Source organism: Penicillium griseofulvum, assembly GCF_001561935.1.
Source record: "Penicillium griseofulvum strain PG3 chromosome Unknown contig_79, whole genome shotgun sequence".
NCBI lineage: Eukaryota > Fungi > Ascomycota > Eurotiomycetes > Eurotiales > Aspergillaceae > Penicillium > Penicillium griseofulvum.
Genome location: NW_024467420.1, coordinates 1,871,577 through 1,897,996, shown reverse-complemented (window position 1 = coordinate 1,897,996; position 26,420 = coordinate 1,871,577). Strand labels below are relative to the sequence as shown.

Here is a 26,420-nt window from a genome sequence, read left to right as displayed (position 1 = left end):
AGCAAAGCCAATTTGCTATGCTTTCAATTCGCCCTAGATGGGCATTATCTGGCTTTGGCCTCAAGAACAGGTAAGATTTGCATTTACTGTTTACTGTTTAACTCAGTTTCCCATTTTTCCCATCTTTCCCATCCCCCTTATATGATGATATATCCCCGCATTAGAACCGCTACAGTGATGTCCTTTTGGGCACTGAACGTACTGGATTTTATCTGACAAAGCTCAATGCTTAATTTTGGATCAATTGTGTCAATTTTATCGACCATTGCTAACCCAGAATTCTCAGTGCAGGCCTGCGACTCGCTAGACAATCTCGCATTCAGACTCCCTTGTTATCACGACTAACCATACAGCCAATTCGAAATAATAGCTCTGCAGCATCGCCAGGAAAGGCTGTGCAAGAGCGCATACAGCAGATCAAAGATGCCTGCGCAGACCCATACCCTCGCCTAGCAGTGGATACACGCACAGTGAGCTGCGCCGAGTTTCGCTCTCGCTATGCCGAGCTCGCCGACAATGATTCAGTAGAAGACACAGTCGTTGTATCTGGTAGGTTCTGCTCTCTGGCCTTTACAATGCCCATGTACTTAGAATAGTAGGAAGAATCCGTACCTATAGACTCGCAGGAAGCAAATTGATCTTCTTCGATATCGTGCAAGATGGCCATAAAGTCCAGGTGATGTGCAACAAGCGTCGTCTGGAAAGTGTCTCTCCCGAGGACTTCAAGAAGTTCTATCGTCTTCTGCGTCGCGGTGACGCCTTCTGTATGTCTCGTCTCCGTCCGGCTTGACTCGAGTGTCGCCGCTAAACGATATTCTAGCTGTAACCGGTAGACCGCACCGCACAGGACGAGGCGAGCTCACTATCGACGTGAGCGAGTTGCCGCAGCTGCTCTCGCCGTGTCTGCATGATGTGCCCATTCACGATACCAATCACGAGACCTCTCCCTACCCTCGCCATGTCCAATTCCTCGCCGACCCCGCAACGGCCGATATCATTCGAGCCCGCGCGGCGCTTGTACAATATCTACGCCAGTTCTTCATCGACCGGTCCTTTATGGAGGTCAGTACCCCGATCATCGGGTCTGGCGCAGGCGGCGCAATTGCTCGTCCGTTCAATACATCCGCTACTGAGTTCCCAGACCGCCAGCTGTCGCTGAGAATTGCACCAGAGCTGTGGCTCAAGCGGTTAGTGGTTGGTGGGTTCGACAAGATATTCGAAATTGGACCTTCGTTCCGCAATGAGGGTATGTTGAAACAGATAAGACCCATGCCTAGCAAAGCTGATGAGATATAGGACTGGACAAAACCCACAACGCAGAATTTACCACCTGTGAATTCTACCAGGCATATGCCAACCTCGAAGACCTAATGACCATGACTGAAGACCTCCTCTCCGGCATGGCAGCCCACATTCGCGCCCTAAACACAGGCACTCTTAACCCTACGACAGCCAACTTCACAGCACCATTCCGCCGCATCGACTTCCTTATAGGCATTGAAGAGGCCACCGGTCACAAACTACCTAATCTCGAATCCCCCGACGCCCTAGATAAAGTTCTCGCCATCTTCACCGAACTCTCCCTCCCACTCCCAACAAACCCAACCCTCCCCCGCCTCCTCGACGAACTATGCAGTATCTACGTCGAATCGCAATGCATCGACCCGACATTTATCATAAATCCACCCGAATGTCTCTCCCCACTCTCTAAATCCTTCATCCACCCAACGACCAAGCAGCGCGTCGCCGCGCGCGGTGAACTCTTCATTGAGGGCAAGGAAGTTGTGAATACATACGAGGAGGAGAACTCACCCTTCGAGCAGCGCCGCAAATTCGAAGACCAACTGCGGTTTAGCAAGGCTGCTGGTGAAGCCGGCGAGGTAGACGAGAGTTACCTCGAAGCCCTGCAGTGGGGTTTGCCTTCTACGGGTGGATGGGGTTGTGGCGTTGATCGTCTCTGTATGCTGTTCACCGGAGCTAAGCGAATTAGCGATGTATTGCCATTTGGCAATCTCCGGGCTGTGACTAGACGCCATGGGCAGTCGAGCAGCGAGTGAGAATTTTGTAATATTAGATATGGCTTGTATGATATACTAAGAATGGGAATTGAATTCTCGACTCCGATTGGATATGTTCTTTGTATCCCTGCATCAAGTAACATCGTGTCGGCTTAGTGCAAATAGGCGAAGGACCTCGGGAAGCCATTTATATTGAAAAGATAGCGCGCTAAGATAAAACGCTTGGAAGCGGGGAAGTTTTGATTTCTACACACATCATGGAGAACAACATCCAGGTGGCTGACGCCGTTACTGTCAGTCTGCAGGAACTTGTAGATGGTAAGTTATGTGTTTAGAAAGACAAAGAGTAGATACTAAGTCATGCAGGAACTGTATCCTTCGACACTCTAACCGAAGCCTTCGGACCGGCCTCTCTGGGCATTATTGTCGTCAAAGACCTCCCCTCGACCTTTAGCGACCTGCGAGCAAAGGTTCTCTCCAATGCCTCATATCTGGCAGCTCTCCCTGAACCAGAACTGGGTAAGTCTACAACCCACCCTGACTTGCGGAATCAAACTAACCTCCACGTAGAATCCCTTACCAGCCCAGAATCCAAATACTTGGTCGGCTGGTCCTGCGGTAAAGAAACACTGAAATCAGGCCATTTCGACACACTGAAGGGCTCGTACTATGTGAATTGCGCCTTCTATCAGGATGCATCTCTAGAAAGCGCCCCGGCAGATAATTTCCCCGATCTACCCCAGTATACCGCGCCAAACATCTGGCCTTCCCCAACCAAATTACCCGAATTCAGGGGTAGCGTGGAGTCACTATGCAAGCTGATCATCGATACCGCGGCTCTCGTCGCCAAGGCATGTGATCGCTACGCGGAAGCCAACATCGAAGACTACAAGCCTGGATATCTGCACCACGTCGTGACAACCAGCCTGACAACCAAGGCGCGGCTGCTACACTACTTCCCCGGCAATCAGGAAGAAGAGGCTGCCAGTGACGATGACTGGTGCGCCACACATCTTGACCACGGCTGTCTGACAGGCTTGACATCAGCCATGTTCCTTGATGAAGCGGCTTCCCCTCCAACTCTTGATTCATCTTCGGGATCTGTCCCTGCCACTCTCCCTGAACTGCCCCGTTCCCCGGACCCGTCGGCTGGACTGTACATTCGCTCGCGCACTGATGAAATCGTTAAGGTCAATATCCCCAAGGATTGTCTGGCTTTCCAGACCGGTGAGGCCTTGCAGTTGATCACTCGCGGCAAGTTTATGGCCGTGCCGCATTTTGTTAAGGGGGCCAAGGCTAGTCCTGGGCAGAAAATTGCGAGGAATACTCTTGCTGTGTTTACGCAGCCGAATCTTGAGGAGGAGGTTCAGCCTGGGTTGAGCTTTGCGGAGTTTGCAAGGGGCGTTGTGCAGAAGAATTATTGAGTATAGTTGTTTTTTCAGTCCATGTTTTGAGTGGAATTAGGTTAATTCAAATTGATCCTTATTTTGGTCTTTTGGAGAAAATGATGGCCAACCAGAATGGAGAATCCCCGGAGGCGAATTCAACGCATTTCCAGACCCAATGTCCTCCGGCAATGAATGTCGGCAGTGACTGAACTACCAAGACCTGTAGCCAAGCAACTACACGATAATCCAACATCATTTGGGCACCTAAGACCCCGAAAGGCCCATATATATTGTAATCCCCTCATCAACCCTGTTATAAGTAGATCCAAGATCTACTAGTGGTCTCCGCATTTCCCCATAGTTTTAAGTCTGAAATGAGATCTGCATGTTGATCTTCGCTCGATATATCACTCGCAATATGATCGTCTACGGACGTACGGAACTGTCCATCGTGGCAAGGAGTTTTGTTGAGTTCACTTGTTTTGACCCAGATACCAGCAATATCATGCCATCATTGTCAAATCCCTGAGACTCCTTTTTGGTTCTTTCCCCCGCACTATCGCCGATCTTCCCCAGAATTCTGATATGGCCATTGTGGTTATGTCTAGCTATCCACGACTGTCTACATAAAGCAGAATGAATTCCCAATTCAATTCCTGTGCATTCATTCTCCCTCCAGAATTGTTGCAATACCGCTATTTCCCTCTTCTATACTACATCTTCCTTCACACCCTTAACCCACAATGTCCCAAGAGGGAATTAGTGTCAAAGACACAAACAACTCTTCCCCAAGCACAGACGACTACGAAACAGGCCACTTCGGCCCTCTAGCCCACGTCAACACAGCCTCAAGTCGCTACCCTGCCTTTGGAGGTGACCTCCAGCCAGGTCTATACCGCATTCCCAAAGACCGCAAGCTCGCCAACCCAGCACCGCTAGGCCTCTGCGCCTTCGCACTCACCACCTTCGTACTGGGATGTCTAAACATGAACGTCAAGGGCATCGCTGCGCCTAATATTGTCGTCGGGCCAGCTTTGGCTTACGGTGGTTTGGTACAGCTCTTGGCTGGCATGTGGTATGTTACCCAGTTATGGAAATATATGGCATTTTATTTATCTTTCGCTAACTAATTAGGGAAATGGCTATTGGCAATACCTTCGGCGCGACGGTCCTCTCATCCTACGGTGGTTTCTGGATCTCGCTGGCTATTACTTTCATCCCTGGTGGATTTAATATCATCGGGGCCCTTGAAGAGGCCGATCATGGGTCTCATGCTATGTTTTATCATTCACTTGCATTGTATCTCTTTGTATGTTATTCCGGATAAAAAGAAGGAGGAGAAAGCTAACTTGTTTTCTTTAGGGCTGGTTCATCTTTACAACGCTGGTCACGATGCTGACTCTCAAATCCACTGTTGCGTTCTTTTCGCTGTTTTTCTTCGTCGACCTTGCTCTGCTCTTGCTCGCCCTTGGATACCTTTTCAATGTGGATGGAGTGCCGAATGAAAAATTGATAAAGGCTGGTGGACTATTCGCTCTGATTGGTGCTTTCTTGGCGTGGTATAATGCCTTTGCTGGTATGGCTGATAGTAGTAATAGCTTCTTTTTGCCTCCTGTTATTCATTTCCCCTGGTCTGAGAAGAAGAGGTCGGCTAGAGGGAATCCTGCTGGACAGAGTGAGGTTTAAGGTGTGTATAAGGGTATGTCGTTCTATGGATATAGATATGAAATCGATATTACCTATCTTCTACTTCTCTGTTAGTATGAGTTGCAACATGAGCATATTTCCCGCTTATTATTCTACACATTGACATCGTACTTGGACATTATGCTATTCGTACATAATTTCATTTGGCTAAGATAGAACTATCCCTCCGTAACGCCCATGGGTATCTTGGATATGCCGCTAAAAGGAGGGAATACAAACGGTCAATGAGGTCGAATCAACCTACGCAAACGGATAGTCCTCCCCACTATCCTCCCCAGAAGAATGTTTGCCCTGAAGCCCCAGCCCAGAGACACCACCAGTCACTGGATCATCAGTCAATCCAGTATAATCGTCAAAAGAGTCCTCCTCAGTCTCTGGTGCACTGCCAATAGCAGAACTGACCATCTTACTGTTCCGTGCAACCTGCGAAAGACCAGTCTTCGGCCGCGAGCTAGTACCCTTCAGAGCGGAAGATGAAGACTTAAAGGGTCGACCACCGGAAGACGGGATATTAGCCTGGCGTCGGAGAGCGTGACTGAATTCGCCGTGCGACATTTTAATAATCGCCTGCCACTTGCGGGGGTCTTCACGCTGCGCCGCCGTACGACCGCATTCCACGCCGTTGATCTCTGTCAGTCCGAGCGTTTCAACCCGGCAGTCGCCCCAGAACCACGTTTTGCCCTTAGCCATGCGCGTATCGACTTGCGAGGAGTATGCACGACCTTCCATAACGCCGGATACGTCGTAACCCAAGGCGTGGGTGCCGAACATGAGTTCTGCCGCGAGGGGTTCGTAGCAGCGACCGATGATTAGGTGCGGAGATACGTTACAAGTTCTGCCATCTGCCATGCGGTACCAGGGACCGTAGTCGCTCAAGCCGACCTGGCGGAAGGTAGTCGTTGCTTCTTCCGCAGTCAGGGGGATAGGTTCGGTTGCTGCATCTGTACATTTGAATGGACCATCTTCGGTAATACGATTTGGGTTGGTTGTGAATAATTTGCCGGAGATTAGGGCCGTGAAGTGTTCTGCTAGCTGCTCCGGGTCGGTGTCGGTACACTCCGAAAGACAGAGTTGGATTTTTTCAATGACCATCACGTCCGTCACTTCGCCGACTGTTCCGTCTTTGAGCTGGTCAGGATGGAATCCATGCGGCCTAAGACGGACGGTGTCGTGTAGGGCAAGGAGTTCGGCTCCAACGAAGATTCCCTTGCACTGGATCCGGGCGTTGGGCCAGTCGCCAATAACGTGGAACTTGTGAACCATGCTCCAGGAAGACATGACGGTCATAGCATTCTCGATGGATGGATGTGCGTCCTCTCGCTGTTGGCCATTGAGGTAGGCTTGCCATGTGTTGAAAGGTTTGATGTTACGCAATGGAACATAGGCGTATTGCACCGAGTAAGACTTGTCATTACCCAGTGGATCCGGTAGAGTCTCCACCCGGAAACCAGAGTAGCTTAGCCCGCGTGGATTATCCGGAGTTTCGATGATATTCACCATATGCCCTTCTTCCTCAGGGGTTTGCGTAACCACACCGGCACGCCACTTGGGCACGCCGTGCCACTCGTTGTCGTTGCCGAATATTTCAATAAACCCAGTCTCGGGGTTGCGCAACAAACAGCCGTCTTCCAGACCCTGCCAGATCCACAGAACAAGCTCGCCCCGACGAGGGACGTAAGCGGGATCCAGGACCAGTTTCATGAAGTAATCTGAAAGCCATTCATGGGTCAACACCCAGTCGAGATTGAATTTTTGCTCAATATCTTCATCGAGATGCCCCTTATCTTTCAATTTCATAACCATAATCCGCCAGTAATCCGGACCCTCTGCATCAGCGGGCCGACGCTCAGTGGTGACTCAATGTGCGTCAATAAACGATCTACCATAGAGACAATGGTAGCACTCACTTGGCTGCATAGCTCTTCTAGTTCCCGGCGCCGAAGTCCCCCGCACGGAACTCCCTTGGCTTGTCCTCATTGGAATGCAGAGTTTGCATTCACACTTGTCCAACTCGTTCCTGACTAGAGCTAGGAAATGGGGGAAGAAACTGATTTGTGACTGGAAATACCGACCGCTCGGATGGCCAAACAGAAAAGGGTCAAACTTTGTATAATAATGTTAGTTGAGATCAGGACGAACACTGGAAAGCTTACAATTGAAGGATTGGTGCCACGAGGTCGCTGAAATAGGCCGTATCCATCAGGCAACTTTTCAATGGCATAAGCGACACCTTACATATGCTCTGTTAGTCTGAGACTAGATATATGAAGTTTTGAAACAAAGAAAGAACAGAGAAGGATAGTATAGAGCACAAAGGATCAAGGGAGCAAACAACAGTTGGGCAAAGCGACAGACGCAGTCACACGACCAATACAACGCGCAAAACCATACAGTGCAACACAGGCAGCATGCTTGAAGAAAACGTGAATCTGAGATATCTGTTGGCAACTCACCCTCTTCATAAGATCCCATAGCCTTGAGCCAATTCTCAGCAAGTAACTGCCGCCAACGAAAGTCGGGGCGTTCAAGGTAATTTTCACCAGGCCATGTACTCATGTCTCCATCACTGGGAGTATTCTCCATAGGGATATACTCAACATTGAGGTAATCTTCGTCGCTGCTAGAAGACATGTTTATTTTCTCTTTGTCTTCCCTTTGTCTTCCCCGCCTGGGAAGCCCAGGGAGTGCAGAATGGATTGTAAGGAATTTGGGACTCAGGAATGATGAAAAATTCAAATAGAAAACTGATGTAGCACAATAATTTGTTTTAGACAATTAGTAGAGGGTGTGTATGAGAACGCAAGTGAGGAAGAGTTGTTGATAGGATGAACTATGGAGCTCCCATAGTTTTCTCGTTGTGGTGAGCTTATCGATAAGGGACATTGCTGCTTTAAGATGGCGGTGAGAAAACGGAAAAATCGTCATGCCGCTTTAATTCAAGGGTATCCACCTGGGCAGGATACACTACAACATAGTAAGTTGGGGGAATAGCTTTGAAAAAAAAAGACATCTATATGAAAAAAGTTGCTAAAAAGATTCATAAGAAGACATGGCAAGCTAAAGAAGTGGCCAACTATTCTTGCAACACGACTTAACATAGAAATATCCCTACTGTACATAGGGATAGACTTGTTAAACATCAGTCTATCTTTCCAAAGGTTGACACTTTAGTAATTGTGCATGGAGACTGCGTATATTCAATTCGCAGTTACTTCAACTAGAGCCTCAGAGCCAGAGTGTTCTTCTTCCTGATAAGGCGGCGGTACTTCACCACCATTAGCCCAAACCTTCTGAAGCTCCTGATCGATCTCCTCGCGACGCTGCTTCCACTCATCCACCTTATCCAGACGCTTTCGCAGCTCTTGAAGTTCTTTCTCAACACCAAGCTTCTCCTTCTCAGTACCGATTCTCTCGACCTCCCAGACCTCGCCTTCGGCACCCAGGCCAAGGGTCAGATTATAGGTATGGTACTTTTTCAAAGACGCCCGCGTCGAAATAGTGATAAGAGTAATACCTCGCTCCTTGGCGTTATCGTATAGCAAGCCCTCAACGTCCGAGGAAACAGCCGAAGTGCCTTCGTCCATGAATGCATACCGCGGCTCATGGTAGAAGAGCCGGGCCATGCCCATGCGCTGCTTCTCACCACCGCTAAGAACGTCTTTCCACTCCTTGCGAGCGTCCCAACCGCCTTCACGCTGTGGCAGGTATCCAAGATGGGCGTCATCGAGGATCTTCTGTAGGGCTGCGTCTGTCTCGCCAGCTTCGCGCATGTCGACCTCCGTGTGCGGGTAGATCACTTGGTCGCGCAGAGTGCCGACGCTGAGATAAGGCCGCTGGGGGAGGAACATGATTCCGTCTAGGCCGAAGCCTCGAGGACGACTAACCAGGCCGCGGTATACGGGCCAGAGCCCGGCCACGATACGGGGAATTGCAGACTTGCCTACGCCGTTTGGACCCGAGATGAGGAGGTGTTCGCCTGAGTGGACGATGAATGAGAGCGACTCGATGAGTTCGTCACCGCCCATTGGATGGAGGGATGGTGCGACGATCGGGACCTGCTCCAAGCGGACTCCGTCGAAACCGTTGTGGGTGGTGCCTTGGGAATCGGCAAGAGAGTATAGTTCGGGGTGGGAGCCTCGTGGGGTGTAATACGCATCGGCATGAACACGGTGCAAGGTGGCAATCAGGCTGTAGACGCGAGAGGTGTAGCCAGCGAGTTCAGATATGTCCTTGATACTATACATCATGCGGCCTCCAGCATCGGCGAGAGAAAGCATAAGACGTTTGTTAGTGATAAACTCCTTCATGCGGCCACGCTCGCGACCTGTAACCTCGGGTGCATTGGCCAATTCCATTGCACCACCCGAGCCACCCCAGGCGGGGAGAAAGATGGGCAGGGAGGTTATCAAGTAACCGAATGCCGACCAAGAGTACTTCAAGATCATGTCTTCGAGCATGTTGTAGCGGATCTTGAGACTGTAAATGCCCTCCATCCATCGCTGCAGCTCCTTGAAACTCCTGACCAGGAACACCCGCTCGGTATCAGCTCCGCCGTAGAAAGAGATTTCCTCAGCATTGGCTAGAAGTCGGGAGTGTAGGCCACGGAAATCTCCTTCCTTCTTGCCCTCTACGGCCTTGAGCTTTCCAAATGGTGGTGACAGTTTCCGCAGTACCACAGCTGTGCTGAAGTACCCAGCCAAAATGCCGCTCAGGGCAAGAGGACCCAGTGAGCGGTAAAGCTGATAGTTGAATACGAAAAGATCCACCAACGGCTTTCCCATCGAAGAGTATAGTGATGCGGCAGCCGTGCAGAACAGGGTAAGATCTTGGGTGATAAACTGATCAGGGCTTTGACCAATTCCACCGTCCAAATTCATCAACTTATAGTAATTGTTATTGTCGGTTAGGTATAAGTCGTGGATATACCGGGTCAACCGAGTGCGGAAGGCGATGGAAACCTTCGATTGGAGGAATTTGATCATCGCATTGGTATATGAAGCAAGTGTTCCAATTCCACACCACTTGAGAATGCCCCACAAGAAAGCTTTTCCTTTCCCAGCGACTAGATCCCTCACAATCTCACCATCAAGCCGGGCAATCAACAATGAAAGATATGTTCTCATCAAGAGAAAAAGACCGTGGCTCATCAGCAATCCAGTCTCTTTACTTCCCCATCTCGGGACCATGATACTACCCAAGCTCAAGAACTGATGTAGGAATGCCAAATTTAGACCTGGTTTGGTTGTAGGAGGAGGGATCTGACTTGTTGAGCCATCATCTTTGCTGCGAGCCGATGCTGGGGGGTTGAGGAACAGTCGTCGATGAGCGTCGAAGGTAGTCGGTTTCGTGGGATGGATCAAAACCTTGGAGGTCAGAGAGTCTTTGTATGGCACGTAGATAGTTCGAGATCCATCTTTACCCCGGATACCAGAGTTTCGGCGTAATAGACGGCGACCCCGGGCTCGCTCCTTGGCTCTCCCTCGGAGCAATTTATAACCCCCATAACCAGATCCGATGATGGAGAAAAGAAGGGCTACTGTTGCAATCAAGCGGGCTGTTTTTGACGTGCGTTGAAACTTGGAGCGTACGAGATCGGAGTAATGACGATATAGTGCCAGGAGCGGATCCTCCGGATGCCGAAGGGTTGACTGGACAGCCATCTTCAAACTGAGACCTCCGACTCACGAGGTAACTGAAGGCTGGTCCCTAGAGTCCGAAGGCCAGATTAGTTTTGAGTGTGTTTCCAACCATATGGAAGGCATTTCAAGGTAAAGTGAAGTTGAGGTGGACAATATGGGGATTGCATGTGAACCTCGGATATGTGGAGAAGCCTCACGTGGGGAAACCCTTGAAAGCTGACTGTACCTTTTTCATCTGCCCAGCCATCTCTCCCTTGCCCTTTTGATCTTTTAGACAATTTGAAGATATTAATAGAAATGGGGGAACCCTTGATCCTGGTGATATTCCCATGGATTATATCTCCACCGGGGTATTCTTTTCTTTGATAACCTTTCTGGCTTTATTATGTCCACTTCCCCCATAACCTTTTTGAAACATTCCAACCCAACTAGACCTCGAGAATTCGAACACGAACACACAGATACAACTCAATTTGCAGTTCGCAATTAGTTTGTAGTTTGGACTGGATCTAATTTGGGGATCACATCAAATGAAATCAATCACGTTTTGAAGGCCATAGCTCCTCTTACTGGCATATGAGTGGTCATTAAAGTATAAAAGTGGCCATAAAAAAGGGGCCATACAATAACAATCACAGTTAATATCCACAATTAGATCCCCCCACAGGTCCTGATCGGGATCTCAAAAATGATTCTGTTTTGTTTTGACTCAGACCCGATGTTGTAGGTATGATGTTATAGGGCAAGAGTAAGGATCACACGTTAAAAACGTAAAAGTAACATCAAATGCAGGGTACCCTTCTGCAATAGTGTGATAACAAGTAAGAGTATTTACCGTAGCCGCTGATGGCTTGGAGTAGCGTGTGAAAAAAAGGGCCCCTGTGCCTTGCTAGCCTTGTTAGCCCTGTTTAGCGTCAGAAAATGAAAAAAGGAAATTCCCATTTCCCCCCCGTTTTCCCACACCGTAGGTTCACGTGACATCCCCCCGACTCTTGACTCCTCTTCCCCCGAGCATCCTCCTTAAGAACGGCAGAGATAACATATCCCTTTGCTGTTCGTTTAGCTTGTCGGTTTCAAAACCTGCAATCAGTGGGTGTTGGATCACTCCCGGGGCCAAAGGCGGTACGTGCGAACTTCCAGCCTTGCTTATCCAGGAGGCTTGTTAACATCCCTAATAGCCGCTCTCTCGACTTCAGGGAGTTCTGGCATTGATTCGACCTTTAAGACCTGGGAACTGTTTCGCTTCGCTTCCATTCACTATATTTATCTGTGTCAGCGCACCTGACACAGCCATCCTCAATAATGAGTGGAGAAACAGGGCGAGATCCAGCTCCGGAATCTGAAAACAAAGCCACCATGAATACTTCTGGGGTTCCAGGCTCAGCCAGTAAGTGAATGCGCTTGTTCCTTTCTTCACTTGTACTTTAAAGGGATATGATTGCTGACATCGTTCCTTCCGTAGTTGAGTCCGAACAAGGTCGAGGTACTGATGCGACCGAGATCCAGGACGCAACTTCTGTCGCACCTTCCGATCCGGCTTTGTCTTCCACTGCACCGGTTGATAAAACATCGGCTGCTGAAGGCGTCAACGCACCGAAGAAACGCCATTTGTTGATCCCGATCCCATCGCGACGATCCTTGCGAAACAAACAACAGGGGTCGGAAAAGTCGGAGGAAGCAGCGCAGGATGAGCCTTCGCGACGGAGTTCCAAAGTGAGCATTCTGCGGTCGAAACGAGATCACAGTCGGGCAAGTAGCCGACGGTCGCGTCGGACTCAGGACGGAGTGAATGTGGAGGAGAGTAAAGAGGTGTCGACTATGCCTGAGGACAGCTCAAAGTCTCAACAGAAGAAAAGTCCATCTAAGCTCTTGGCTTTCTTGGGCTGTTGCTCTTCGGATGTTGATGCAGATGACACTGCTTTGCCCGCAAAGAAAACGACCATGCGGCCACCTGCCTCCAATAAGTTGCCTACCCCAGACAAGGCAGAGGCTCCTACTGGTGATTCCAGCACTGTAGAATCGAGGGAGCCATATTTAGATGAAAAGGCGAACTCCACAGTCAGCGCCGATCAGGCTGGCGACGAAGACCGCAATGTTCCGGTTCAGACTGCCACAGCTAGTGTGCAGGGTGAGGGTCCTTCTGCGGATGCCACACAGCCGGAAGTTTCTGCCCAGAAAGATCAAACCAACGATGTTACCCCGCCTGCCAAAACGGGCATTGCGATGGGATCAGTACCCGAAGTGAACGCAGACACAGCAAAAGCAGATGTAAACACCCAGGATTGGGAGGGTCAATCAACCACAACCACCGAGGACCTCACTTCTGCATCAACCTCAACCATGCCAAAAAATTTCGGCACCGATGGTCAAGAAGAAGTAACATCTCACCAAGAAATGAAACTCCCCGTCGTGATCCCACCACCGCCACCACCTCTGCCACCTGCACCCCCTGCTCCTCCTCGAGGCCACTATGAGGACGCAGGGCATCCTTTACTCCCTGCACCTTTGCCTCACTTAAGTGGCCGAAAGTGCTTGGTTCTCGACCTAGATGAGACGCTGGTTCACAGCAGCTTCAAGGTAAGTCCCCGTCGTTTTGCAATCTGAGTCCAAAGCGTACCATCGTCTTATTGCATCAACTTACTCATTATTGATTTTGTAGGTCTTGGAGCGTGCCGACTTCACCATTCCAGTTGAGATTGAAGGTCAATACCATAACATCTATGTGATTAAGCGTCCTGGCGTGGATGCGTTCATGAAGCGTGTTGGTGAGCTTTACGAAGTGGTTGTATTTACTGCTTCGGTTTCAAAGGTCAGTTGATAGTTGATGATTTCGTGAGTGACACTCACTGACTTGCGTTATAGTATGGCGACCCTTTGCTCGATCAACTGGATATCCATAACGTGATTCATCACCGCCTGTTCCGAGAGAGTTGTTATAACCACCAGGGGAACTACGTCAAGGTGAGTGCTTTGTCTTTAGTGATTGAGAATAAACCTAACCATTATCCAGGATCTTTCACAAGTCGGCCGTGACTTGAAGGAAACAATCATCATTGATAATTCCCCCACATCCTACATCTTCCACCCTGAGCACGCGATTCCCATCAGCAGCTGGTTCTCTGACGCTCACGACAATGAGTTGCTCGATCTCATCCCTGTTCTGGAGGATCTTGCAGGGGCCCAGGTCCAAGATGTCAGCATGGTTCTGGACTGCACCCTGTAGATGCCTCGACAGGATCCTTCTTATACCTGAGATATCCATTTGAGCGAATTGTTTTCTTTTCTACGTGAGAAAAGCCCTTTCCTTTTGCGTTTGCCTAGCATTGCTGCCATTGATGGGTAGTCGCCCTGTTTCCTACCGATTCCCCTTCTCGACGACCGAACATGGACCCAGATGGAACTGGTATCCTACTGGGCCAAGGCCCCGTCTCCTGCATTTGTCGTCGTTCTTGGATAGCACCTTGCACTGACCATCTTCGACCTTTTGTATTGCAATTTGACCTTGTATCTCACTACGCTCCGAGCGAGCCAATTCCCCTTTTTTTTCCCTTTCCTTTTCTTCCCCTGTGCTTTATCAACACCCCCTTATGTCCTGATCCCCCATTTTCTGTGTATTTTCTCCCCTTCCCCAACACCCCAACAAGTTCGCTTTTTATGCATTCTGCAGGCGTCTCTTGGTTATCATATCCCAGCTGTATCCCCCTATGTTTTCTCTTTTCTCATTTCTGCCTTGCTACATGGCCTTATTGCTTCTATCTCAGCTCACCAATACATGGGCATGCATTTGATTGTGTCCTCCTTTGCTGGGACTTCTTCCTGGCAGTGGTATACACCTACTTCATAGTGAGCAGTGTCTAATAATCCCCTTTATGCTGCCAAAGTTGGAGTGATTATTTCATGCAATGTACATGATCACGGCCGATGCTGTACATAACCCTCAAGACGTATCCAGAAAACAAAATGGAGCAAGTTTTATTAGAGTAGAGATGAATTCAGCCCGTTAATTACAACTCTCTGATCTATAAGTTCATATGTGAATAATGTTCAAGCGCCTCGGGGCTATTCCGCATTGAGCCCGCATTAAGACAATGATGTAGTCACCTCGACCTTCCCGAAACCAAGTTTTCAGTTCTCTACTCTCAGTGCCAACATTTCTCGTTGCCTTTTTGTTCTTTCGAGCTCACCATATAGGATTTCCCTTGATTTTTTTTTTAAATCGCCGAATTGGCGATCATCTCCCGATAAAAACGAAAGCTCCCCGCAATCGCAATTCCCACCGCCCACCTCTAAACATCCCACATCTCTCACGCTGGCTGAAATCATGAAGAACAAGGAGGGATGGGACGGAAAAATGAGGATAGAGCCAAAGGCCGTTATTACAAACCCGGAGGCGCTGGAGGATTCAGATTACTCGGATCCGGATGCACCCCCGGTTGAGGAGATTGAGGCTGATGAAGGTACGGTCGCTGGACGATTGATTGCCCAGCACTGATCGGTCATTAGCGAGTTGATGAGCTAACGGCTGCTCAGATCTATTGGCAGACGAAGATGTTAATGCAGAGGTAGGCAGATAGTGAACTTTCCGCCGATCGACGCGACACGATTGCTAATCGTTCTTCTGCAGGATATTGACCTTGTGCATTGCCGGATATCGTCGATTTCCGCTCTTAAATTGGAACGTTTCCCTAAGCTTCAGGTACATACCCCCAACAACCGTGGAATCCGTATGTGTTTTCTAGCGGAGGTGGGCTTATGGTACCACTTTTTCCTCGAAAGCGCAACGGCACGGCATTCCCTTGTTTCGCCCAGATAGCTAACGCGCTGGGTATATAGAGACTATGCATGCGCCAGAACCAAATATCACGAATCAACTTCCCTCCCAATGTCGCCGCCAGTCTCACTGAACTCGACCTCTACGATAACCTCATCTCTCACATCAAGGGCCTGGAGGAGTTCCACAACTTGACGAGCTTGGATCTGAGCTTCAACAAGATCAAGCATATCAAGAATATCTCACATCTGAAGAAGTTGACCGAGATTTTCTTTGTGCAGAACAAAATCTCCCGTATCGAGGGGTTGGAGGAATTGACTGGAATCAAGAACTTGGAGTTGGGCGCGAATAAGATTCGGGTTCGTACTATATGATACGCCCATACGAGGCGATGAATGGAAAAACTGACACAGGGTCCATTCAGGAAATCGAAAACTTGGAAACACTGACCGCGCTGGAAGAACTCTGGCTTGGCAAAAACAAGATCACTGAAATGAAGGTCAGCAATTGGCACCCAACGTACCTTACCAGCTGAAGAAATTGACACCCTCGCAGAACCTGGACAGCCTCTCAAACCTCCGCATCATCTCCATCCAATCCAACCGCCTCACCAAAATCACGGGTCTCTCCGCGCTCCCCAAGCTTGAAGAGCTCTACCTCTCCCACAATGCAGTGACCGACCTTTCAGGACTAGAATCCAATGAGACACTGCGCGTGCTCGACTTTTCCAACAACCAGGTCTCCCATCTTGAACATCTTGCTTCACTAAAGAACCTCGAGGAGCTGTGGGCCTCGAATAATCAGCTTGCTAGCTTTGAGGAAGTTGAGCGCGAACTCAAGGATAAGGAGAAGCTGCAGACTGTTTACTTCGAGGGTAATCCGTTGCAATTGAATGGTCCAGCTGTGTATCGGAATAAGGTACGCTTGGCGTTGCCGAATATCCAGCAGATCGATGCTAGTAAGTGTCTCCTCTCTCTCTTTGCCGTGTTTCTCTTGTAGTATATGAGTACTTCCGGACATTATTCTAATACGATACTTTACTTTACAGCATTCGTCCGAGTTTAGGGAACGAGGGTAATACCTCAATATCTTTATTATACTCTGTCTACTCGACCAATGGGTCTGACATCTCTATAATCAAGTGTGAGCGGGATGATTCTTTACATATAGAATATGAGGACCTATGAAATTGACGTCGAAGATGACTTCTAAGACTGGCCATGGCCGGCTCTACATTCGTAACCTACCTCCGGATGTAGTGACGGAGTTATACATTGATATTGGGAGAGCTAACAACGCTTCAGTGTGATTGTATGGAACGGAGTGAATGCGGAGCGACAAGGAGGAATGAGTGATTGCACACTTCCTGAGAAGATCTGCGCTAAACTGCATAAAGACTATGAGGCTGAGCTACGACGAGCACGAACATCCATCAACATTAGGATCCAGGTGGGCAGTTCTGAGACTTCAAGAAAGCAAAACTGAAACCGTAAATTCAATTTGTTATCTGTTGCATGCACGAGTATATTGTAATTGCCTTAACAAGGCTACCAGCAGAGCGAGTAGTATCCCCTGCTTACCCAAAAGTCGATGCATCGTTGTAGTAACACATGATCCAAAGGAACATATTTGATATCTGGCCGATCTGCCAGAGCCTGGACAGTGTTTTCGGTCTCATAGATTGGAGTATACATGCTTGTCTGCATGCGAGTCAAGTCCTCCAAAATTGGTTCCTGCAGCATAGGCATCATTGACTCCAATGGATTCCCCGTGCAACTTTGAATTACTTCTAACCATTCCTGGTATGAAACTTGCTTGACTGGATATCCAGCTTTATGGAGCAAGCTGCATGTCTCATCTATACTCACCGACTGCGCCACATCCGGGGAGACGAGATGGTATGATCGACCGAGATTCTCATTCTTTGATGCAATATGCAAGATAGCCAAGCAGACGAAGTCCACCGTCACATACTCCAGTCTTTGGTGGGGAAGATGGGGGAATCGACCACTCTGAATGCACCCCATAATCAGTCGTGCAAAGAAATCATCTGCGTTTCCATAGCCTCGTGAACTGTCTCCAATCACGAACCCTGGACGATAGATGGCTGCGGGTAAACCACGGGCCCGCGCCCTCTGAATCATCTCATCCGCCACCCATTGAGTCTGTGCATATCCCATGTCGTAAGGGAGTGATCCCAGATGTGGCATGAGCGGGGCGTCTTCGGAAACTTGCTTTGTCTTGTTCACAAGACCAGTTACACTCCACGCGTCTATCGACGAGACATAATGCAGTGCCTTGCGTCGGCCTAGAGTGGCCAGCCGGATAATATTTCGCGTGCCAACTACATTAGACCCATAAAGAGCCTCGTAAGGCTCACACCAGTTGACTCGAGCACCGATGTGGAAGACTACACTAGCCCAGTTGCTGAGCCAGGTAAACTTATCCTCTCCCAGACCGAGAGTGGCATCTGTTAGGTCTCCATCAAGAGTGATGATCTTTTGAGTTATTTCTAGCCTACCGTCCCAAAGATCGTATTTTTCCAATGCTTTTTGAATACGGTCATTCGCAGTGAGGTGGCCTCGGCCTCGGGCCAAACAGGCTACTTTCTTCACCCTGGGCATAGACACAAGTTGATGGAGTAAGTATGCGCCGACGAATCCTGTCGCTCCTGTGAGAAAAACGTGTCCCTCTTCGGTAGATTGCCAATCTGGAGGGGAAATTAAATCATCCGCTAGATGGGAGTCTTCTACCCACCGCGTGATCTGAGCGGGACCAGTGTTGTCTTCATCGGAGCTGTGAAGTAGAGCTGCAAGGCTTTCTAGGGTAGGGTTTTCATGCAGTTGTGCCAGCGTCACAATTTTCCCACTGTGTTGCTTGATCTTCCCTACTAGCTGGGCAGATTGCAGCGAAGTGAGTCCCAAAGCGAATATATCCTTATTGGGATCAACGTGTGATACGTTCAGCATCTTTTGGAGATGTGATTGAAGCCAGTCATCTTGGCTTTCCGTCTGTGCGGACTGCTTGGCCTCATGTTCCTCTTTCTTCGATGTCTGGTGTAAACGTAGAGCCAGAGCATTCCTATCAACCTTGCCAGCGGATGTAAGAGGAAATTTCCAGAGGGTTTGAATCGAAGTGGGGACCATGTAGTAAGGCAACTGTTCCTTTGCCCAATTGATAATTTCGTGAAGCTGAATTTCCGCTTCACATTCAACTGGGATCACGTATGCCACCAAGTTTTCTGACTGCTCTTGTTTGTGTTGGATGACAACACATGATCCCACTTCCGGATGCCTCTCCAGCGTATGCTCTATATCGCCCAATTCCACACGGTGTCCAGAGCATTTGACTTGTTTGTCTGCTCGGCCAATATAATCCAAAGTACCAGATGAGTCTCTCCATTGCGCCAGATCCCCAGTACGGTACAGACGGATTGATGTTCCAGGACTCCCATCTTCCTCTCCTAGTGTGGCGGCACTGACATGGATAAACTGCTTCTCGTTCTCCTCAGGTCGATTCAGATATCCCGGTGACACCTGGGGTCCGGCAACACAGATTTCCCCAGTCTGATGTGTACCGGTGATATTCCGGAGTTGTTCGTCTAGCAGATAAATTTTGGATTCTCCAAAGGCTCGTCCGATACTGATGCGAGGGTGTTGTGTCTCCTCCAGATTGACCCGGCATTTTGTTACAAATATGGTTGCCTCCGTAGGACCGTATGCATTCCACAGGTTGTCTGGTGGTCTGTTGGTGAGAACTCTCTTCATTGCACCAACACTAACGGCCTCGCCTCCGACAAGGACGTGGCGCAGACCATGAAACGCGCTGGGCACATTCAAGGCAATAACATTGAAAAGCGCTGTTGGTATAATTATTGCTGTAATATTCTTGCTTTCCAAAAAGTCTTTGAGAGCAAATGGATCTCTGACGACCACCTTGGGTATTTGGATGGCTGTCGTCCCAGCAAGTAGTGATCCCCAAACTGCCCAGAGGGAGAAGTCAAATCCCGGATTGACAAATATAGCCATACGGTCAGATTGATCCAGCAGTGTAGCTGGATCAGAGGCTAATACATGGAGAATACCGCAAGCCAGGACCTCGATGGGCTTCGGCAGTCCCGTAGAGCCGGAGGTGAATAAAATGTGACTGCGATGCGTTTCCAAACATCCTGCCTGTACAGTGATTGAATCACTCTTGCTGAAAGTGATATCCTGCACAGTTGCTTCTTCAACTGGGATAACCTCAAAGTCTGAAACGCGATCCATCTCAGCTTTGCTGACAATGACCAAGCGGGAGTTGATCTCGTGTAGCATGGCCACTAGGCGAATGGAAGGCATTGAGGGGTCAACGGGGACACAGGTCCCTCCAGCTCGGATGACAGCGACTTGCGATATGATCTGTTGATACCCAGACCCAAGTAAGATAACAACAGGCTCCGCGAGCTCCATTGATCTTTCATGCAATTTCTCGACGAGGATATCAGCTCGTGCAATGAGTTCTTGATAGCTAATACTTATATCGCCATCAATCACTGCAATTGCATTGCGAGAAGCGTTTGCACGCTGAACAAGACGTTTTTCCATTGCGCTTTATGCTGCTGAAGTAGCTGATACCAATTTTCCTAAGATAAAAGATGTAATTGAATCTAATGGTCTAATAATGGATACAGTGCCGGCCATTTTATAGAACAAAATTCTTGGTATGACATCGCCACCTTTGCCAGAAATGTACAACTATACCTCGTTCAAAAAGTTATTCACGTTAACCTCTAGGATGTGTCTCATGAGCTGATAAAATAGCATTTGATCTTCTATCTTTCGTTGCGTCTTCAACCTAGTATCCTAGATAAGATAGGACTTTATGAACGTGTATCGTATAGAGTAGAGAAGGTAAATTTTGGAACGCTATCTGCGGCGGAACCTGTATTGGGTAGGTATATTATTGCACTACACAGTCTCTAACTATATATGCATGAGACTCCTACTAGCCGTGTATAAACAAGCTGCCCAGGCCTTTCGTGGTACAAGCTTGTGGTCATCCATTATCTTTTCGGCTTGGTCACGCTATATGCAATGAGACTTCAAAGGTTTTGTGAAGGTACTATATTATACATCGCACTAGACGTAAGAGTTACACGCCTGCACGTGGATCTGCATAAAAATTCACCCAATACAAGTATTATTGCATATGGATGTCTTTTCTGCCTCTAGCCAAAGTCGCGGTTCTCGTTTGGGAGGCAAATGTTGGGGTCAGGTCACTGTGTTACAATATACATTCGATGGCCAAAAAAAAAAACAGGATTCAGGCCGAATAATATTTAATTAGATAGAGCAACAGAAACTTGGAAATATGTCTGCTAGCGTATAACAGACATAACAACATTTACCCATACATAGGTCTTGTCTATATTGACTTTCGCTCTGCAAAACGTGATGATCTCTAGAATATCTCAAGGACAGATTCAGATCCTGAGGTCTCAAATTAAAGAGCCAACATCTGTTTTTTCTCCGGGCTCTGAAGGGTACGAAAAATGCGTGAATAGATGGTCGGCAGTTGGATGTCAACGAGCGGTATCGCCCAGTCTACCACACAGAATACTGGACTTCAACTGATATGCTGTATAGGGAGTCATTGTACGGCCGAAGAGCACCGAAGATATTGCAATCGCCGTGCGTTTTGCTAGAGATAACGGACTGGACCTGGCAGTAAAGGGCGGAGGACACTCTACAGATACCTCCTCCTCGAGCGATGGAGGTATCTTGATCGATCTTGGAAGCATGAGACAGGTCAGTGTCAACTCTATTGACTCAACAGTCACTGCACAGGGCGGTGCATTGTGGAAGGATGTGAACGATACTGCTGCTATGTTCAACCTAGCCGTAGTTGGTAGCACAGTCAGCCAAGTGGGAGTCGGGGGTCTCACTATGCGCGGGGGATATGGGTATCTGACTCCGAAGTATGGGCTAGTCCTTGACAATCTCCTTTCTGCCAAAGTGGTCACTGCGGATGGGCGAGTCTTATACGCATCACCAATCGAGCACTCTGACCTGTTCTGGGCGATTCGGGGCGCTGGAGCGAATGTCGGGGTGGCAGCGGAACTAAGATTCCAGGCACACACACAGGCCAACATGGTCTGGTGCGGCACGATGGTGTTCGCGTGTGACAAATTGACTGAAGTTATCGAGGCACTCAATGCTTGCCTGGTTCATCCACAGGGAAACGCGGCAGCACAATGCGTCCTTGCTCTGTCACCTGATACTGGAGCCCCGGTTGTCACCACGGTACTCTTCTTCAATGGCTCCCAGGAAGAAGGGAGTACACATTTCTCTAGTCTTGTTGATTTGGAATGTATCAGCACGAGCATGGAAATGAGACCATATGCACAGGCCAACACGATGCTCGACGATGTAATGCCGCCGGGCGGAAGAAAAGAGATGCTCGGAGTGAAACTTGTTCCACCTATTCGGCCTGAGTTTGCCTCAGAATTGCTGGAAGAAGTCGGCCGCAAGTTCACTGCAGTGCCAGAATTGGCCAGCAGTTGTTTTGCGGTCGATTATTTTGATCTCTCCAAAGTCGACGGTGTGCCCATTACTGAGACCGCCTTCCCAACTCGAACCAAGACTCTTAATGGAGTACTCATTCTCCAATGGATTGATCCAAGCAAGGATAAAGACTTCATAGCATGGGGGGAAGAAATCCAGAACATGTGTGAAGCTGAGCTCCGGCGAGCTGGTCACGAGCCAGATAAACTGGTGTCGACATTCTTCGGCTACACGCACGGTGAGTAGAAGAGGGACAGAGCTTGAAAAATACGTACTGACTTTATCTTTAGATGACAACTTAACACCTGAAGATATGTTTGGGGTTAATGCTGATGCCTTGCTCAATGTGAAGAGGAAATATGACCCGGACAATGTTTTCAACAAATTGAACCCTCTTGCGCTGTCTAGTTAGTAACGCAGGGAATTTGCTTGTTGTTCAATTATTTTGAGTGTGTTAATTGGCTCTTTTTCTTATACAATCTCTTCTTTCCCTGGCATCTTTCCAGCTCTCATTCTAAAATCGGGCATAAGTCAGGCACCAACCTTGCAAAATCAGGCCCTCATGCACGTCACGTGTACTAACCTAACATCTTTCATGTTAAACGCCGCTGCTAGCTTGGATTCTCTCTTTACTTGGACAAGATCATAGACATGTCTTGCTCCCCCAAGGCTTCGTATTAATACAAGAATCATTGGGCCTCCTGTGGTGTAAACAGTACGAGCAATTCGTCAATGACCCGGGTGATATGCAGTTGGCCATCCTCGCTGTCTCACAAGTCGTGTTCGTGTCTGGTTGGCTGAACGTTTCTCAGAACGCACTTCTGGCGCGGTCTATCGCACTTAGGTGCTGCGCCCCTTTGGTCCGGATGCCAGTAGATAATTGCGAGACTTGCGCTCACATTTGAATCTTCTTCCTGGGGTCCTCATTTACCTTGAATAGTTTTCACTCGACGACTGCTAAAATATTGAAGCCCTGTTTCCTGAAATCTCTCTTTGATAAAGTGCGCTGACTGTGCCGCTAGAAATGTCGCTGAAAACTTTGAGCCGTGATGCCTACCGAGTGGGATGGATATGCCCCTTGGAGGTGGAACAGATCGCGGCAATGAAGATGCTAGACGAAAACCACAATCGTCTTCCGCAACCATTCGGGGACACAAACGTTTACCGCCTCGGCAGCATCAACAATCATAATGTGGTCATCGCTGGTCTTCCTCAAGCGGGAAACTGCCCCGCAGCCACTGTCGTTACTCAAATGAGGATGACCTTCCCAAATCTCAGATATGCCTTGTTGGTTGGGATTGGGGGTGGCGTCCCGACAAAGACCGACTCGGGAATGATCCGTCTAGGGCATGTGGTCGTTAGTCAACCGATGGGGGTCCACTCCGGGGCGATACAGTACGACCATGGGAAGGCGGAGGTGGGTCATTTTGAACGCAAAGGTTTCATCAAGGCCCCGCCAACGGCGCTTCTTAACGCTGCACGAGATTTGGCTGTCCAACGCAAGCTGGTTGATGATGATCCAATTTGGAGGAACCTGGGGCGAATCCAAACTAGCCGTCGAGGACTTCGCCACTTCAAGTTCCCTGGTGCCGTGAATGACTATCTTTACCCATCCGACTATACACATGAGCAGAAAGGGGTATCATGTGAAGATAGTGGATGTGACCAGAGCAAGCGTATTAAGCGACCGACAGACGAGGAAGATGACTCGTTTATTATTGTACACCGAGGCACAATAGCATCGGCAGACGTAGTAATGAAGGATGCTGAGAAGAGGGATGACCTGGCGCGGGAGCATGGGGTTCTATGCTTCGAAACGGAGGCAGCAGGAGCCCTTACCGATTTCCCCTGTATGGTAATTCGAGGCATCTCCGACTATTGCGACTCGCATAAGAACGACCAGTGGCATGGCTACGCAGCGGCGGTAGCGGCCGCATATGCGCGGCAATTATTCTTCCATATGTCTATGGAAGACGTGCAACGGTAAATTTCTCGCAGTTCCAACATGCAGAGACGTTAAATATACGTTTACAGTTTGCTAATGCATTATTTAGAAATTCGAATCCGAGATATATAACTTTCGAGCTTCCACTTAACCTGTCCGAGATAACCGAAGTGACCCGGTTCATTGCACGAGAAGATCAGCTTGAGAGAATGAAAGAAATCCTCGGCACAACTATTGGACGCCGTACTGTCGTGGTGCATGGGTTGGGTGGTATTGGCAAGACACAGCTAGCCATCGCACATATCAAACGAAATCGCTCTCATTACTCGGCGACAATATGGCTAAATGCAAGAGATGAAACAGCATTGAAGCAAAGCTTTGCTCGTACAGCTGAGTGGATTATACGCCACCACCCGTCTTTTTCATACATTGCAGGTGCTTTGGAGAGCCGAGACCTGAATGAGACGGTGAAAGCGGTCAAACGATGGTTGGACGACCCGATGAACGATCGCTGGTTAATCGTCTATGATAACTATGATAATCCCCTATCGGGCAACCATACGGGGAAAGGTATAAACCATGCTTCCTCTGTCGAGGCAGGTACATATAGCGATGACGACAAAGATCTTGCAAAGGCTTTTGATCTTCAGAAATTCCTGCCCGAGACCGACCACGGTGCCATCATTGTGACCACGCGGTCCTCTATGGTAAAGCTAGGCCGGACTATTCACCTACGCAAGCTAGAGGATATCAATGATAGCCTTGAGGTCCTGGCTTCTGTGTCTGGTCGTGAAAATTTGAAACGAGGTGAGTAAGGACGATATGGTCGGATGTTATGTACTAATAGGAGGCAGACCCTGCAGCTACTGATCTTGCGAGGCAGCTTGATGGACTTCCTCTGGCCCTCGCGACAGCTGGCGCATACTTAGAGGAAGTTTCGATTAGCTGTACCGAGTATCTCCAGCTGTACCGAGAATCATGGCAGCAATTACACGAAGAGACACCGCAACTGCCGGCATACGATCAAACATTGTACTCGACATGGAATCTCTCATATCGATATATTCAGCAGCAGAGTCCAGTTGCAGCTATGCTTCTCCGACAATGGGCGTATTTTGCTAGTGAAGACTTGTGGTATGAGCTGCTGGAGTATAGTAGCCCAGAAAAGCCGGAATAGCTGGGCGAGCTGACAAAGAGCAAGCTCATGTTTCATAAAAGCCTACGAATACTGTGCAGCCATGGACTCGTTGAAGCTGATCCGACTACCACATTACAGCATGTGGAGTCACGAGGGTATAGCGTACACAGCTGCGTTCATTCGTGGATGATTCATGTGTTGAATCAGGAGTTTGACAACAGTATGGCCTGGACAGCAGTCGAATGTGTAGCGGCTCGGGTGCCTGGGGAAGACAAACACGAATTCTGGCTCTTACAACGGCGGCTTATTGCACATGCAGACAGATGTTTGGAGACTATGAGAAATATAGAAGTTAAAGGTGAGGCTGTGGGGGCTCTGCATTCTTTGGGTTTGCTCTACGCGAATCAAGGCCGGCTCCAAGAGGCAGAGGAGATGTGCAAACGAGCGCTTGAAGGCTACGAGAAGGCGTGGGGACAAGAACACCACTCGACGCTGAATACTGTTAATAACATCGGCGTTCTTTACACGTATCAAGGCCGGCTCCAAGACGCAGAGGCGATGTACAAACGAGTGCTAGAAGGCAAGGAGAAGGCGTGGGGGCAAGAACACACGTCGACACTAAATACTGTTAACAACCTCGGCCTTCTCTACACGGCTCAAGGCCGGCTCCAAGACGCAGAGGCGATGTTCAAACGAGCGCTAGAAGGTAAGGAGAAGGCGTGGGGGCAAGAACACACGTCGACACTAAATACTGTCGATAACCTCGGCCTTCTATACACAGATCAAGGCCGGCTCCAAGAGGCAGAGGAGATGTACGAACGAGCACTTAAAGGCTATGAGACGGCTTTTGGCGCGATCTCGACTTTCACCTGTATCCGAGCCTTGTACACTCTTAGGAACTTTGGCCTTCTATGCGAGAGGAACGGGCAAGTTGATACTGCTCTGCTGTATTATCAGCGGGCGCTGGTAGGCACAGAGGCTGTTTGGGGCCAGCATGGCGAAGTGTATACTTGGCTTTCCAATAGATTAAGTTCTTTTGGAGTATGACATGTGTCAGATTCCTGATAGAGAATAGCCAGATCTAATGAAAACAAAGTGGGGAACAAAATGGACACGATTCCATCCTACAAGTCTCACTTCGTACCTTCGGTATCACGGACTGCCTTTTCTTCATAACAAGTTGATAGCACTCATGAATAGTCATTAAAAAGCAGTTAGCGGTCAATATCAAAAACCGGGCGCCTGACAACAAACCTTTCTGTACCACATGTT

The 26,420-nt window shown here is 48.8% G+C and overlaps 8 protein-coding genes across 8 annotated transcripts; 5 read left to right on the top strand and 3 right to left on the bottom strand.

Annotated features, from left to right (window-relative positions):
- Positions 1-37: 37 nt before the first annotated feature.
- Positions 38-3,442, top strand: PGRI_006060 (uncharacterized protein; the record flags this gene model as incomplete). Its single annotated transcript, XM_040788319.1, has 8 exons — positions 38-70; positions 354-549; positions 627-764; positions 821-1,246; positions 1,297-2,053; positions 2,248-2,336; positions 2,385-2,537; positions 2,589-3,442. The coding sequence occupies 8 exons, from the start codon at positions 38-40 to the stop codon at positions 3,440-3,442; spliced, it is 2,646 nt and encodes an 881-aa protein (XP_040652091.1).
- Positions 3,443-4,149: 707 nt separating this feature from the next.
- Positions 4,150-5,092, top strand: PGRI_006050 (acetate uptake transporter family protein; the record flags this gene model as incomplete). The annotated part of the gene is made up of 3 exons (XM_040788318.1): positions 4,150-4,481; positions 4,541-4,715; positions 4,769-5,092. 3 exons carry the CDS (start codon positions 4,150-4,152, stop codon positions 5,090-5,092), a joined length of 831 nt encoding a protein of 276 aa, XP_040652090.1.
- A 261-nt stretch (positions 5,093-5,353) lies between these two features.
- Positions 5,354-7,744, bottom strand: PGRI_006040 (uncharacterized protein; the record flags this gene model as incomplete). Its single annotated transcript, XM_040788317.1, has 2 exons — positions 5,354-6,969; positions 7,567-7,744. 2 exons carry the CDS (start codon positions 7,742-7,744, stop codon positions 5,354-5,356), a joined length of 1,794 nt encoding a protein of 597 aa, XP_040652089.1.
- Positions 7,745-8,310: 566 nt separating this feature from the next.
- On the bottom strand, positions 8,311-10,773 carry pxa1 (putative peroxisomal ABC transporter (PXA1); the record flags this gene model as incomplete). Its single annotated transcript, XM_040788316.1, has 1 exon — positions 8,311-10,773. One exon carries the CDS (start codon positions 10,771-10,773, stop codon positions 8,311-8,313), a length of 2,463 nt encoding a protein of 820 aa, XP_040652088.1.
- A 1,335-nt stretch (positions 10,774-12,108) lies between these two features.
- On the top strand, positions 12,109-13,975 carry psrA (putative general stress response phosphoprotein phosphatase Psr1/2; the record flags this gene model as incomplete). The annotated part of the gene is made up of 5 exons (XM_040788315.1): positions 12,109-12,139; positions 12,215-13,329; positions 13,412-13,561; positions 13,615-13,713; positions 13,763-13,975. The coding sequence occupies 5 exons, from the start codon at positions 12,109-12,111 to the stop codon at positions 13,973-13,975; spliced, it is 1,608 nt and encodes a 535-aa protein (XP_040652087.1).
- A 1,098-nt stretch (positions 13,976-15,073) lies between these two features.
- Positions 15,074-16,588, top strand: PGRI_006010 (putative protein phosphatase PP1 regulatory subunit Sds22; the record flags this gene model as incomplete). Its single annotated transcript, XM_040788314.1, has 7 exons — positions 15,074-15,209; positions 15,283-15,314; positions 15,377-15,448; positions 15,586-15,882; positions 15,948-16,022; positions 16,079-16,481; positions 16,572-16,588. The coding sequence occupies 7 exons, from the start codon at positions 15,074-15,076 to the stop codon at positions 16,586-16,588; spliced, it is 1,032 nt and encodes a 343-aa protein (XP_040652086.1).
- A 482-nt stretch (positions 16,589-17,070) lies between these two features.
- On the bottom strand, positions 17,071-20,106 carry PGRI_006000 (non-ribosomal peptide synthetase; the record flags this gene model as incomplete). Its single annotated transcript, XM_040788313.1, has 1 exon — positions 17,071-20,106. One exon carries the CDS (start codon positions 20,104-20,106, stop codon positions 17,071-17,073), a length of 3,036 nt encoding a protein of 1,011 aa, XP_040652085.1.
- Positions 20,107-20,955: 849 nt separating this feature from the next.
- Positions 20,956-26,195, top strand: PGRI_005990 (Disease resistance protein; the record flags this gene model as incomplete). Its single annotated transcript, XM_040788312.1, has 7 exons — positions 20,956-21,093; positions 21,148-22,303; positions 22,356-22,472; positions 23,088-24,048; positions 24,120-24,817; positions 24,865-25,144; positions 25,247-26,195. The coding sequence occupies 7 exons, from the start codon at positions 20,956-20,958 to the stop codon at positions 26,193-26,195; spliced, it is 4,299 nt and encodes a 1,432-aa protein (XP_040652084.1).
- Positions 26,196-26,420: the final 225 nt, after the last annotated feature.